A 16116-nucleotide genomic window follows, 5' to 3' on the forward strand; every position below is an offset into this window, starting at 1 on the left:
AAAGCCCAGAGATAAACCCACGGACATATGGTCACCTTATCTTTGATAAAGGAGGCAGGAATGTACAGTGGAGAAAGGACAGTCTCTTCAATAAGTGGTGCTGGGAAAACTGGATAGGGACATGTAAAAGTATGAGATTAGATCACTCCCTAACACCATACACAAAAATAAGCTCAAAATGGATTAAAGACCTAAATGTAAGGCCAGACACTATCAAACTCTTAGAGGAAAACATAGGCAGAACACTCTATGACATAAATCACAGCAAGATCCTTTTTGACCCACCTCCTAGAGAAATGGAAATAAAGACAAAAATAAACACATGGGACCTAATGAAACTTAAAAGCTTTTGCACAGCAAAGGAAACTATAAACAAGACCAAAAGACAACCCTCAGAATGGGAGAAAATATTTGCAAATGAAGCAACTGACAAAGGATTAATCTCCAAAATTTATAAGCAGCTCATGCAGCTCAATAACAAAAAAACAAACAGCCCAATCCAAAAATGGGCAGAAGACCTAAATAGACATTTCTCCACAGAAGATATACAGACTGCCAACAAACACATGAAAGGATGCTCAACATCTTTACTCATTAGAGAAATGCAAATCAAAACTACAATGAGATATCATCTCACACCAGTCAGAATGGCCATCATCAAGAAATCTAGAAACAATAAATGCTGGAGAGGGTGTGGAAAAAAGGGAACACTCTTGCACTGCTGGTGGGAATGTGAATTGGTACAGCCACTATGGAGAACGGTATGGAGGTTCCTTAAGAAACTACAAATAGAACTACCATATGACCCAGCAATCCCACTACTGGGCATATACCCTGAGAAAACCATAATTCAAAAAGAGACATGTACCAAAATGTTCATAGCAGCCCTATTTACAATAGCCCAGAGATGGAAACAACCTAAGTGTCCATCATCGGATGAATGGGTAAAGAAGATGTGGCACATATATACAATGGAATATTACTCAGCCATAAAAAGAAACGAAATTGAGCTATTTGTAATGAGGTGGATGGACCTAGAGTCTGTCATACAGAGTGAAGTAAGTCAGAAAGAGAAAGACAAATACTGTATGCTGACACATATATATGGAATTTAAGAAAAAAAAAATGTCATGAAGAACATAGGGGTAAGACAGGAATAAAGACACAGACCTACTAGAGAATGGACTTGAGGATATGGGGAGGGGGAAGGGTAAGCTGTGACAAAGTGAAAGAGCGGCATGGACATATATACACTACCAAACGTAAGGTAGATAGCTAGTGGGAAGCAGCCGCATAGCACAGGGAGATCAGCTCAGTGCTTTGTGACCGCCCGGAGGGGTGGGATAGGGAGGGTGGGAGGGAGACGCAAAAGGGAGGGGATATGGGAACATATGTATATGTATAACTGATTAAATTTGTTATAAAGCAAAAAAAATAAAAAATAAATAAATAATGTCATGAAAGAAAAAAAAAAAAAAGAAAGAGCAGAGAATTAAAAGCACATCACTGAGTTCAAAGTGGCTGATGGGCCACAGGTACTTAATTCCTCTCCCTCCTGAGAATCCACTGAACTAATAGAAGAATAAAATAGGTATAAACTCAAAGCAGAGAGAACGAGCCATCAGAGGAGAAGAATTTTCTGCACATTTATGGAGGAATGGTAAATGACAACATGGGTGAAGAAAACCATAGTATAGAGACACCCAGTCTGGGGAGGGGGTCCACCTGCCCCCTGGAATCCCAGAAGCTCAGAGTTCAAAAACGCAAAACACAGGGAATGCCAGGTCTTGCTGAAAACAGGGCAGTTCACTGAGTCTCCAAAGGAAAGCTCCAGCCCCTCCGTCCCCCAAAAATGTGCTGTGGTTTCCAGCACCTTTCTGAAAAACTGGGCAGATCATCCATTGCATTTCTCCTGAGACGTCTAGTCATGTTTGAAATGTACTCCATTTAGAGATTAGAATCAGAGAATGTGAGAGTTTGAAGAGACCTCAGAGCTCACCCAGTCCAACACACTTTTTTAGCAGGGTGAGAAAGGTGCAGCTAAAATAACCTTCCCACTTGTCCTCAGGCCTCCAGGCTTTCTAAACCCCGTGCTTCCCCTCAAGAGCCTTTGAGGATGGGGGTGGGGGATTCTCAGATGTGACCCTGCCCCCTGCCCCCAGCCGAGCAGAGCTACCTTCTGAGCGGTGAATGCACGTGTGCTGATTGTCACTCAGGAAAAACCCCTCCTTGCAGCGGCACTCGTAGCTTCCCATGACGTTGACACAGGTGTGCTGGCAGCCGCCATTGTTCTCCAGGCACTCGTCCACATCTGGAGGGGGAGAAGGCTTAGCCTTTGCTTTTGTGACTGCTTCACACACCTCCCCACCCACCACCACCCTGCCCCGGCAGCCCAGGGGCTCCTGCTAAGCAGAGACGAGGTCTCTCGTCAGGTCCTTGCATCACAGAAGCTCTCAGAACTGAAGCCAGTGGGGCAGCAGGTAATTAATCCAGCCCTCATGGGTCTAGAGCTCCCTTAAATAGGCCCTCCACCTGGACACCTGGATAATCAGTTCAGTAAGTATTTATTGAACACCTTCTCTTTCCTAAGCACCATGCTAGAGAAGACAATAAAACACAGATGAGTAAGATCGAATTCCTTTGCTCTGGAGCATCTCCTTCAGCAGAGGGGAAGAGACAACTGTACAAGTAATCGTGAGATAAGGTAAATGGTGGTACAAAGGAAAGAAGTCACCTCTGGCTGTGGGTATCGGGATGGGTTTTATGGAAAAGCTGATGAAGGTATGAGCTCTGCAGTGTTTCTTCCATTTTAAATCAGGAGAAGGGATTCTAGGCAAAAGAAAGGGTGTGAGCATAGTACGAAGGCTGGGAGGCACAGAGTATGTTTAGATAACAGAGTGTTATTCAATTTGGCTGAAGCACGGTACATGCAGGGAAGTTACAGGAGACAGAGCTGGGAAGATAGACTGGGTCACACTGCAGAGGACCTTGAATAGCAAAGAAGTTCCTGCTTCATTTGAGAGGCAACTGGGAACCCTTGGAGCAGGGTGACATGGTCAGCCCCTCGTGTTGGGAAGGATAAGGCAGCAGCTGAGGGAAGGACACGGGGAAGGGGAAGAACTGAAAGCCTGGAAGTCCAGCTTCACACGTTTGCCTGAAATAGCCACGGCTGGCGCTAGGAGGGGACCGGACCTGGGGCCTGGCAGTGGGGATGCCTAGGATGGAAGAAATAGAAGGGGACTGTGGACAAGGTGCCATGTGGACATGGGGTGAGGTGGCTGAGAAACATGGGGAAGACCAGTGCTGGGTACAGAATTGGGTGTGGAGATGTGGTTGGTCCCCAGCAGGGCAGGGAGGTGGGAAGTGTGAGATGCTGACATTCAGGGCTAGCTCTAACAGGCTGTGGGAAGCCTGAGCCTGGTGTAAAGACAGCCTTGAAAACCACTTACTTGTGGTGTCCCAATAAAGTGGTGGATGCAGATGAGAAAGTCAAAGGCAGGAGTGTAGGAAGGGAGAGAAGGGGAGAGAAAGGAGATGGCCAGAGGTAGGATGTGGAGAACACTAGGGGTAGCAGGAGACAGCAGGAGCCCCAGAAAAGGAGCCATCAGCAGGGAGGGAGGGAGCCTCGCCCCAGTGCTATGCCCCCAGGGCAAGGTTAGGGGACCTTCCTTCCACTGCGTCACATACTACCTTGTGCTCGGCTCCATCAATACACTTACCACCATGCATTTTCAAAATCTTTTTTTTTAAATTTGTACCTTTTGACTCCTCAAAATCTTTTACTTATGCATCTCCACTAGATTGCAAACTCCTTGAGGACAGATTTTTACAGATTTTTTTTTAAATTTAGCATAGCCCTGGAACCTGCAGGCACATATTAACTCTTCAATGCATGAACAAACAATCAGGAGAGCACAGCATCACCAGAGTTAAAGAAGAGTAAAATTCTAGAAAAATCTCAGACATGACAGAAGCTCAAGGAGAAGGCTGATGTAAAAGCAATTTATTTTCTCTAGCCCTGACTTCCCATGTGCCTGTCACTAGCTCCTGGGGGCATCCGTATCAAGAACATTCACATTTAAATATCTGTTATCTGGTTTCAAGCTTCAGATTTTACAGTCATCTGTCCTCCCACACTACCCAGCAGGTGTCTTTCTAAACTGATGGGACTTAAGCCATCCCCTGAAGCCTAACAGACTTGCCCTTCTCTGTGCCAAAGGGTGAAGGGAGCACATTCCAGAGGGTGAGATGTGCTGGAACACACCTGCCCCGCTGTTCCACAGCGAGGCCTGGGGTGAGCAGGAGAGATGTTTCCCCGAACACCAAATCCTGGCCTGGTTCTAAGTAAAGGTGTGCTCCCCTCTGAGCTGCACCGCCCCACCCCGTGTTTAACCCACTATTCCTTTTCTCCAAAGCAATTAGAAATGTATCAAGTTGGGTGATGCACTCTGATTGAATTAATACAAAAGTTCACATGCACAAATGTGTATCACTAGGCTGGTGAGTTTCTGCAGAATGTAAAACAGTGTTTTACAACCCTGTTTGCATGTTAGAACCCTGATGTCTGGACCCCACCTCCTAAGACACTGATCTAACTAGCCTTGGATGAGACCTGGGCAGTGGTGTCATTTTAAACTTCTCAAGTGATGCCAATGTGCTACAGGACCTAGTAGCTATGTTGTGCTCCCAGACATTCAATAAATAGAAGCTGAATTCAGGTGGGCTGAGCTGTGTGGAAGAGCTTCATTTTGTTTTTCAGGCTCACAGGCACCCAGGATCTCCGAGCACTCTGGGTCTAGTGCCAGAGCTAAGTGGTGTCTGTACTCTGCATATCCTGGCTAATATATCAGCGGCTAATTGTGCGGTCAAGGGGCCGGGGAGAGGTAAGGGTCATCCCAGAGAACACAGGAAACTGTCCCTCTTAAAAAATTTAGGCTCTGAGCTCCTCTCTTGTCACAAAATGCTTCTGCTCTTTCAAGTCCAAATGGCAGCGAAGTCTCTATGTGTGCTGGTCCTGCTCTTCTCAATGTACCACTGTATTTTCTCATGCCTTCCTTTTCATAGAATCCTTAGCCCCTTCAGATATACTCAGTGGATATACTCAGGGTTTTTCTCCAAGGCAGACCCTTGCTACCAAACCCACAGAGACCCCAAAGAGGGGAAATGGAGACACTCTGCTGAAATACCTGTGTTAGCAGCCAGGCCAGGAAGGACTTGGGGCCTCAGGCCTTTACTCCAAACCACCCCCACCCAAGCTGGCCCAGGTCCTTAACTCTTGCAAGTGTGCACTTTTTGTTCTTAGGAAGCTCATACTTCCTCCAAGCTGTGGGTTTGGGCACAACTGTGATGACTGGGTCTTCCATCAAATACAAATCCTCAAAATGCCGTTGGCTAATCAAAGGGAAATGAGTGATTTCCCCTAGAAAATGGTTTTTAAAAAAACCCCACACTGTATGCTTCTCAACAAATTACACAATAAAAGTGATTTCTTTCTTTTTTTTAAAGTTTTTAATTAATCTCAATTTATTGCTGCTCTCAGGATTGTCTCTCTAATGTGTCTTTTTGTGGTGCTAATGGCCTAGAAAGTCTGCAGAAGGGTTAGTGACTCCCCAGCCCTCAATCAATTCTTCCTGATAGGTGCAGACTTAGAAGGCCAAGCGGTCTGACCAGTGCTTGACCTCTCACACAGGGCTCAGACAGGAAGGGACAGAGTCTACATCAGGAGGGGGCTCCAGGTGACATGATAAAGGTCATATCAGGGCTTAGTCCCAAATACTCTCCTTCCCCAACACGAAAAATACAAGTTCTGCCTGTACTCATTTAGTGACTTTTATGCTGATCTCAAAGCATTTGATCAAGTGGCCATTCCCACTGCACAGCAAGGGAGCATCTGAATAGCTGTCCCCACAGAGCCAGGGCCTGGCTCAAGCTGCTCCTTGGTTAGCCAAGTGGATATAAGTGGGTCAACCACATGAAGGATCATCAGTGTCAAAGGAATCTGACGCCATCTGGGTCCCATGTCCTCCTGTACCACTGCTAACACCAGTCTTAAAGTGCAAACAGACCACAAACACTTGCCTTCCAGGTGTGCTGCGTCTTCTAAGACCATCCAACATTCAACCCTATCCAACTGCTTGCTATTTTTAAATTCTGTTTTATTCCTGGCATAAGGAACCAATGTAAACAATACTCTTTGCAGTCCCTAACTCAGAGACTGAAACTCCAACAGATGTTTCTGGTTTGTGGAATACTAGGAGGATGTTAATGGAAGGTTTCTATTTGAATTTCTCCCTCTTTTAAGAAAAAAGAGGAGGGTCTACCTGGCTGAGATCCAAGCACACATGTGGAATCTTCAGGACAAGTAGTTTTACATGATTCTGGAAGAGAGACACTTACCATTGAAGAAATGGTTATAAGTCAAGACCCTTTTAACACAAGACCAAAGATCTTAAAGGTAACAAGTCAATGGCAGAAAATCAATAAGTAGTAATGTCAATGTCCACCCACCTCCTTGGACTAATGGAGGATTTATATTATGAATGATCACATAAAAACTAAAATACTTAACCTGGTTTTCTATCAGGGAGTGTGATTTCTAGGCAGCCAGAAAACAAAGGTCTTTGATCCCATTTTTCTTTTAATGAGTATGTTTTTGTCAAAGAAAAGAAAGGGGTGGAGGTGCCGGAGGGTAGGTAAAGGAGAATTACCATTTCCAACCATTTTCCTTACCAAGACAATTATGACCGTCATGAGCCAACATGAAGCCATCAAAACAAGTGCAGCGATAATTGCCGGGAATGTTCAAACAGTCATGGACACAGCCTCCATTGAGTTCATTTTCACATTCATCAATATCTGAGGAGTAAAACAGAAGTAAACCACACAAGCACTATTTCTTTAGTGTGGAGAAATATGCATTTACCTTTTATTTTTTTATTTTTATTTTTTTTGGCTGTACGCGGGCCTCTCACTGTTGTGGCCTCTCCCGTTGCGAAGAGCAGGCTCCGGACGCACAGGCTCAGCGGCCATGGCTCACGAGCCCGGCTACTCCGGGACATGTGGTATCTTCCCGGACCGGGGCACGAACCCATGTCCCCTGCATCGGCAGGCAGACTCTCAACCACTGCGCCACCAGGGAAGCCCTGCATTTACCTTTTAATCAGCCATCCCACATCTAGCAATCTCCAACAACAGAAAAATAAATATGCATAAGGTTATTCGCTGCAGCATTTGTAATTACAAAATATTGGAAATGAACTAAATGCCCATGAACAGCAAGCAGTTGAAGAATTAAGGTACATTTACTTGGTGGAATACTATGCAACTGTTAAAAAGAAACAATGAGATAGATCTCTATGAACTGATTTGGAGTGATTTCTAGAATATATTAATAAGTAAAAAAAAAATCAAAATGCAAAAGAGTATCTGTAGTATGTTATCTTCATGTAAAAAATAAGGAGGTACACACACACACACACACACAAAATTCCAGCATGCTTTTTTTGCAAAACTTGACAAACTTACTTACAATTTATATGGAAATGCAAAAGACTCAGAAGAGGGAAAACAATTTTGAAAAAAGGAGAACAGATTTGGAGGATTTTCACTTACTATAAAGCTACAGTTATCAAGACAGTGTGTGGTACAGGCATAGAGGCAGACAAATAGATCACTGGAACAGATCAGAGTCCAGAAATAAACCCTTATATTTATGGTCACTTGATTTTAGACAAAAGTGCTAAGGCAATTTATTGGCAGAAATGATAGTCTTTTCAACAAATGGTGCTGAGACAGTTGGATATCCACATGCAAAAAAGGTTGATTTAGGCCCTTAACTCAGACCATACACAAAAATAAAAAAATGCATTAGAGACCTAAATGTAAGAGCTTAAACTAGAAAGCTTTTAAGAGAAAATATAAAACTTTCATGAGAAAATCTTTCAGACCTTGGGTTAGGTAAAGATTTTTTAGATACAACACCAGATACAACACCAAACACACAATCCATAAATCTAAAAATTAATAAGTTGGACTTTGTGAAAATTTAAAACTTTTGTACTTCAAAAGACATTAAGAAAATGAAGAGAAGTCACAAATTGGTAGAAAATATCTGCAAATCACATACCTTATAAAGGGCTTATAAAGAATTCTTACAATTCAATAAGAAGACAAAAAACCCAACTTTAGAATGGGCAAGAGATTTGAATCGACATTTTACCAGAGACAGTATGCTAATGGCTAATAAGCACATGAAAAAAATGTACATCATTAATTATTGGAGAAATTCTAATTATAATCACAATGAGATACCATTTCACACTCCCTAGAACAGTTATAATAAAAAAGACAGACAGGGCTTCCCTGGTGGCGCAGTGGTTGAGAGTCTGCCTGCCGATGCAGGGGACATGGGTTCATGCCCCGGTCTGGGAAGATCCCACATGCCGGGGAGCGGCTGGGACCGTGAGCCATGGCCGCTGAGCCTGCGCGTCTGGAGCCTGTGCTCCGCAAAGGGAGAGGCCACAACAGTGAGAGGCCCGCGTACTGCAAAAAAAAAAAAAAAAAGGAACACAGAGAGAAACAAATGAACCTAACTGTACTGTAAATGAGTAACACACCACACTGAAGGGGATGGGGAAGAAAAGTACTAGCCTAAGTATGTTTGAAAAATAGAAGCTTGACTGGATGTTATAAAGCCAAATATAAAAATAGTTGTGTACAAATACTGTACCCTAATTATTAAATCCATTTTACTCCCAGGATTATAGAGTAGTAATTCTGTAAATACTTTATGTGTATACTGGGATTGAACAAATAGGTGCATATATTGCAGATAATGAGAGCCAGGTTTCTCACTGTTGGAGAAAGAAGTTATGAATAAGCCAAGAAGGAGGTTAGAATAAATCCTGTGATACTGTTTTGGAATCTGAAGTATCAGTGTAACTCACTGTTTTTAATATATATATAGAAATGGATAGATACAAGGAATAAAAATAGATAAGTGTGTATGCGTGGGTTAGTATACATACATATATTTCCTAGCTCTGTCCACTGAGAGGGCCTAGGAGGAATGACATCCCAGTAACAATGAAAACACCAAGCATCCAGATCTTGGTTTCTATACATCGTTTTCCAATAAAAGGAAAACCAGTGCTCCCGGAGAAGTAATTGATTCCAGGGCTGGGGAGGGGAAAATACAGGTTGAGGCTGGAGCATTTTGTGGTACCAGAAAATTAGGAATTTCTCAAAAAAGGATGGAGGCATGTCAACAGGACACAGGAGACCATGTGAAGGAACTCCCAATGGCTAAAGCTGGAACAACTTGAGCCAAAAATAAATAACTATATAATTAAATAAATACCCATGAGTCCATACTGGCATAAATACATAAACACATAAATCAATGCATAAATAAATGGGGGAGGAGGGAGAGATCTTCCTTACAGAAGAATCCCAATTAATAGATGCGTAAGAAACTAGAGAAATACAAAATTACCGAGAGTCACATATCACAGTAATAATTGTTGCAGGCAAGATCCACAGTTGGATGCTAAAATCAGCATAGGCTGAAAGTATCTGCCCCGATATATATATATATATAATATATATATATATAAAGGGGAAAAAAATAGTAACTCTGTAGTGGAGAAACCCAGAATACACCATTTTAACCAGATGATCAAGATTAACATCACCTATAGTGGGAATGTTGACATCATGTGCCCCACATGTGATGCACTGAAAAGCACACAATAGCACTTCTGTAGCAGCTTTGCCGAAAGCTTCATTGTTGTATTAGTACAAATGCGTAGCCTCAATTTTATTGAGAGAAGACATAGGACATTCTCTTATCGCGTCAGTTCCTACCATACTACTTCTCATCATGTGAAAACATAAGGCCGACAAAAGAACTGAACAGTACTCATCAATGTGTCACTGCCATGAAAGACCAGGAAAGACTGAGGAACTGTCACAGAATGGAAGAGACTAAGGAGACAACAGTTAAATGTAATGTGGGACTTTGAGTTGGATTCTGGAAGAAAAAAAATAGAAAAACTGATAGGGAAAAACTGGTGACATTTTAGTAAGTCTATAGTTTAGTTAATAATATTGTGTCAGTGTTAATTTCCTGGTTTTGATACTGTACTATGGTTATATAAATTGTTAACATTAGGGTAAGATAAGTGACAGACATATGTGAAGAATTCTGCACTAGTTTTGCAAATTTTCTGAAATCTAAAATTATTTCAAAATAAAAAGTAAAAAAAAAAAAATACAAAGGCCAAGTCTAGATTCATCCCTGTTAAACCTGATTCAGTTCCTTAAACTGAGAAATAAGGACCATATAATTAATATTGACCACTGAAACATCCCCTCCCCAAAGTCTGGGATATAAGCAAAGATCATTTAGCATAAAACATCATTTACCTAAAGCCACTTCTGAATCACATTATTTTAAAAATACTTATTCAGGGCCCATACTTTCATTTTTCCAACATTTTGGCAGAAGAAATTTGTGGAGGATAAAATTCTGTTCACTCTGAGCAAACCCGTTCCCATCCTTGAACTTAAATAGGGGCAAGTGACTTCGGTGATAATCACAACACAAATGATACCACAGATTGGACCCAAGAGGCTTAAAAACTAATAAGCCAGGAAATACACATAAAAGAGTTACATCTTTGAATATCTATATTTTTGAATCTTTGCAATCCCCATTTTCTTTCCTTTTCCTTCCTGGAAGAAAGTTTCCATTTCTGGATCCCTGTACCAGAAATCCAAACTAAACAGGGTCATCCTTATTCACTAGGTTTATAAACACTACAAGTATTCAAAAGATCAAATCCTTCTTAACAGGGAGAATATATGCTCTCTGTTAATAGTGATTACCTGTGGATAAACAGGAAGGTCTTTACTTTTCTATTTTATACATTTTTGTATTGCTTTGTATTGACTTTCTATAACAATAATCACATATTATTTTAAAACCAATTTAAAGGTATAAAAGCAGTGATGCCAGTCAATCATTAATTATTTTAAACTAAATAGTAGACTTTTCACTCTAAACTGTTAGCAATTCAATTTCATTTGTGATAAGCCAAACCCAACAGCTAAGAATAACCAAACTTTTGCCACTTGTCATTCAACATTATTTACTAAACAAGTACTTTATCCAAAAGAAAACTTGGCATGGTTTCTACCCCCAGAGAGCATGCAGTGACTGAAGGTCACAGTGAAAAAGTGAACACTTTTTACCCCAAACAGGGTACCAACATGTGTGAATTCCAGTACTGTAAATAGAATATTTGATACGGTGAGGATGTGGTATGGAGGAACTGGCAGAGAGATGTTTCAGAGAGAGTACTCTTTTGGCCTCCCATGATGTAGGGCAGATAGAGAGAGAGATGACTGTCTGTCTCTGGGAAAATATGAGCCTGAAGAAACAGAAGGGCTTTATGGATGGACCACCAATTCCACTTGCCGCAAACCTGACCAGGAGCACGTCTCCTTTGATAGGAGAGGCAGGAGTTTTGCTCCTCCTGCACAAAGGAGACCATAAATTTATTAGGATTTCTCACTCAACCAAAGAGGGACACCAGGAGGCTGCGTGAACAGCAGAGACGTGGGGTCAGGGACAGAGCTAGAGTGGGAATCTGACTTTTTTTCACCTGCCGGCTAATTGTGTGATCATGCCCACAACCCCTTTCCCGATTCCCGAGCCTCAGTGTCCCCATCAGTAACACGAGGGAGAGGATTGGCTCAGAGCTCCCTGAAGAGCCATGCCAGCTCCAACATGCCACAGTTTCCATGCCCCAAGCAGCCTCTTCCTATGAGAGTCCAGTCTGCAGCTAGTTCTCAATGACACTGAGCTAATCTCCCGCGGCCCAGAACACAAAATGGCAAAGTCCAGACTTCAGGCTCCCAGATCTGGAGCTCTAAGGGCTTAAAATATCCCTCCACACATCTTTCCAGGGCCAACTTGCAGCTCCAAATGAGGCTGGCTCCTGGTGTAGCTCTAAAGCTTGGCAGGTCACAACGCCAAACCACCAGAAGTCAAGGACAAGATAGAGCCACCAGAACCTCAGGGGAGGGCAGGACTCTGGCACTCAGACTTCAGAGCAAGGGTGCTGCCCCAGGGAGGAACAGGATCAGCACAGGATCAACCCTGTTCTGGCAAGCATGGCTCTCCTGATCAACATGGCTGTTGACTTTCTGCCCCCAAACTGAGTGGGACCAAAAGATACTAAAGCAGCTCTTTTCCTTTGCAGAAGCTAGACAAAAGGACATTTCAGAGCCAGATAAAACAGTATGATCAGCTCTCGGGAAGACCTGATGTTCCCTGTTTTTTAAGGAGGATCTGACATAAAATTCAGAGAGTAGGTGATGTGACCCGGGGGTGGTGGTGGGAGGGCTGTTGAAGCACTTTTACCAACGCAAGTGGCCACGACAAGAGCTGAGGAGGTAGGGAGCTTCCCCTGCTGGCCCACCCACTGCTGGTCCCCAAGTCACTTACCCTCACACTGCCTGCCCTCCCCTTGGTAGCCAGGCCTGCAGGAGCACTTGTAGGAGGTGGGTGTGTTCTGACACAGGGCATTGGTGTGGCAGTCATCTAGCCCCTGGGCACACTCGTCCACGTCTGCAAAAGAGCACTGCAGTTCCTGATATGCTGCCCCAAGCCCTGGTGACCTGGCCTTGGCCCCTCTCTAGCATCATCTCCCACCAGCCCATCCCACTTCATGCCTCACCAGATAAACTGCTTGGGAGCCCCTGGGATGAAGTGGACCATGTCCAGGCCCCTGTTTCCAGGCACAGCCTGTTCCCTCTGACTGGGATACCCTCTCCACTGGCCTTCACGACTCAGCTCAAATCCACCTCCTCTAGGAAGCCTGCCAGGACCCCAGAGTGTAGGTGAGGTGTACCCCAGGATATGCTCACATATCACATTGTCACTGTTTTCCTGCCTGCCTCCCCATCTAGATGGTGTCTTTATAACAGATTGGACCTGTGTCCCTGAGGCAAAGCACAGTGCCTGGCACATGAGTAGGCGATGGTAAAGGCCTGCTGAAGGAAAGAGCAAGTTGGCAAAAATGCTCTGAAAACTGAGCAGTGTCTGTCGGCTTTCTCAGGGTTTGGGTATGGGGGGAAAGCTCACCCTGGGCTCTGAGAACACCATCCTGAACCCTCCGACCATGCAGAGAGGTAATGGTGCCCCCCTCCACCCCTTCACCGCTGACCACCCTCTCAACCTGGAAACCGGCCTTGGCAGAAGCCTTTCCTTGGCTGATACCCTTCCAGGATGTTAATTAAAAACAAAAGAGTTTTGAAAGTATTCCAAGTCCAGTTAGTGCACAACGGGTATTCCCAGATTCTCAAGCAGCAGCTGTTCCACAGATAGAAAAATCCCTGGAGCCGACCCTGAAGCCCCCAGGAGAGCTTCCCGACCCCAGAAGAAAGGAGCGCGGCTGCCATAACCTCACTTTGGACTGCGGCCGGACCCCTCAGTTTCCCCATCTCCGCAAGGAGACTCCACAGCCCTGCTCCCCGCTCAGCCCTCGCGAGTCTGCCCAGCAGGCGCTCCCCGGGGATCGGGGCGGGAACTGTCATCAGCCCCGGGTCCGAGGCCGGGCCGCGCACTCAGGCCCTGGGCCTCTGGCCCGCGCGGTGGCAGCGCCTCTGCCTGGCCTGCGGGTGCGGCCCCAGGGGAAGGGGGGCCACGCGGAGCTCCGCAGCCGAGCCCCGGCCCCGCTCGCCCCGCGAGGGGCACGGGACCCCTTCTCGGCGCCCTCCCTGCCCGCTGTGCCAGGTGCGCCCCCGCGGCCGGACACTCACCCTCTGGCGGCCCCGCGGCGCGGCCCCAACCGGGCGGGACGGCCGCCGTCAGCAGCAGCGGTAGCAGCAGCGGCAGCAGCGCCCGGGCCGCCCAGGGGCAGCCAAGGCCCGCGACCCCCATGGAAGGCGCGGCGGCTGCGGGCAGAGACGGCGGAGCGCGGGCGGCGAGCGCGGCGGCGGCTCCGGGAGGTGTGTGCGGGCGCCTTGCCCGCCGCGCTCTGACACCCCCAGCCCGGCCCCGCCCGGCCCCCGAGCCCCGGCCTCATTTTCACACAGTCCTCCCCGGGCCGCCCCTCCCGGCCCCCTCCCTTCCCCCTCCCGGCCGGGGCGGAGGGGGCGCGGCCGCGGTGGCCAGAGGACTGCTGTCAGCCTGGCGGGGGCGGACCCGGCGGGCCGCGAGGCCCCTGCCGCGCAGGCCCCCGCCGCAAACTCGCTGCTCCCGCACCGCCGCGGCGCTCCGGCCCGCGGAGAGCCTCGTGCTCCGCCCGTTCGCGGCGTCCTCCAACCTGACCCGGTCCCTCTTGTGAAGACAAACAGCACTTCTACCCTGAAATACTCGGACACGGGGCACCCAGAAAGTGTCCTGTGTAGCTCAGAGTCCTATAGTCCCCAAACCCCAAAACCACCTATAGGGCTTACCCATCTCTCCACTTAGGACGGGGAATGTGGATGGAATGAAAGTGATTCCACAGACTTCGGATCCTCAAGAGAACTCAGCAGAGAGGGTGAGCCCAGCTTCTCTGCTCACCTCAGCACACACTGTCTACACCCTTCTCCGTTCTGCCCAACCCAGGCCTTCTCTGATCCCCTGCCCCCAAGTCCTGGGAGGACAGTGGCCCACTTGTCCCCCCATGGGGCACTGCTGAGACTGTACTTCTCTGGCACAGTGCTGGGCCCAGAAGCACAGCACAAAGTGTTCATTTCACTGAAAACCGGTTAAATGTATCTTCAGAGCAGCTTAAAGGTGAAGGAAAAGGGGGCCAGAATGTCAAGGGTGAGCCACCAGGGACAAGACAGCCTAACATGGGCACAGGTGGTATCTACGACCACCTGAACTCATAAACATCAGCTCTGGCCAGCTGCAGATACAGGCAGTGCTTGTCACCTGGCCCTCCAAGCAAGACATCCTTATAAGGGAACACACCTGCACAGGGCCTTCCCACACCACCCTAGGCACAGGTGACTGGAGCCAACCACACGCAGCATCAGCATCGCTCCAGGAACGAAGGTAGTAGCAATTCTCAGATGCAACAAAACACCATACTCAGGGATTTTAATGTTCTTTGTTTGAGCTTCTCTGTATTTATTAAATTTTCTCCTGTGAATATATGCACACATATATGTATGTATGTGTGTGTATATATATTCATTCCTTTGATAATCAGAAAAAAATAAACATCACAAAAAATCCACACCGAGCTCATGCACAAAAACCTGTCTTCCTAGGGTCCAGCACCCTCTCAGAGCTCCCCACTCTGCACCACTCCTCGGCTGCCCCTGCCCCTCCCATCCCCACGGCACTCAGGCTGAGACTGCCTCTTTGGGTCTTAATTCCTAGTGTTGCTGTCTAACGGAGTATCTGAGAAAATAACTTTTCTGTGGTTGTTTTTCTTTTGACCTTTTCATCCCCAGCAAAGGCAAGCAGGTTGCATCCCTTTTTCTGTCTTTCACCCCTCCCTTCCACCCCCTTTTGTTTGGTGTGGAGAGAGACACTCAGCTATTTCTAGTAATAAGAGTTATTTTTACACATTTGTAAATCTTCACTTAGTGAAACGTTCTCTCCGCCTTTGCCTTTGTGTTCTTAATGGTAGCCATAAATTACTGCCTTCTTTTCTCTCCGCTGCATCAGGCTTCATTGCTTTTGAAATGATCAAAGTTATTTTCTTTTAAAATCCAACTGGAAACTGCCCATTGTGTGGCACAGACCTCGTTAGCTCCAGTCAAAGCATATAAATACATAAAGCTGCCCATTAAACTCTACAGGAGCCTCCTCCAGCCCCTTGTGCCTGGTAAGAAATAAGATGCACTGTTCTTCCCCTCAACTGTTTCCCCAAGTTTATATTTCAGTAAGAATACAAATTAATTATGAGACCCAATGCTTTTTTGTCTAAGAGCGTAAGTTTTCCCCGTGTTTCCCAGAAAAGTTTACCACTGGCACAGATCTCCAAAAATGTTCTGAATCCTATTTTGTTTGCCCTAACTTCCATACAACTGTGCTTTCAGCTGGTCGGCTCCCAGATTCCTCGGCAACCTTTCTGACACTTCAGATTAAAGTCAATATGGTTTACA

General features: G+C 45.9%; 1 protein-coding gene across 2 annotated transcripts in view; it reads right to left on the reverse strand.

Annotated features, from left to right (window-relative positions):
• The window catches only part of SCUBE2 (signal peptide, CUB domain and EGF like domain containing 2), a gene marked incomplete at its 5' end in the record, with an annotated part of 68917 nt that extends 54954 nt beyond the window's left edge, over positions 1-13963 (reverse strand). Inside the window, 4 exons of one of the 2 annotated variants that reach the window (XM_079709339.1) lie at positions 2177-2311; positions 6730-6855; positions 12512-12634; positions 13828-13963. In XM_079709339.1, the coding sequence (XP_079565465.1) occupies positions 2177-2311; positions 6730-6855; positions 12512-12634; positions 13828-13948 (505 nt within the window). The remainder of the gene's footprint in view (positions 1-2176; positions 2312-6729; positions 6856-12511; positions 12635-13827) is intronic. The other variant, XM_079709340.1, reaches the window with a different exon arrangement.
• Between the last annotated feature and the right edge of the window lie 2153 nt (positions 13964-16116).

Source organism: Hyperoodon ampullatus (assembly GCF_949752795.1).
Source record: "Hyperoodon ampullatus genome assembly, chromosome: 7".
Lineage (NCBI taxonomy): Eukaryota > Metazoa > Chordata > Mammalia > Artiodactyla > Ziphiidae > Hyperoodon > Hyperoodon ampullatus.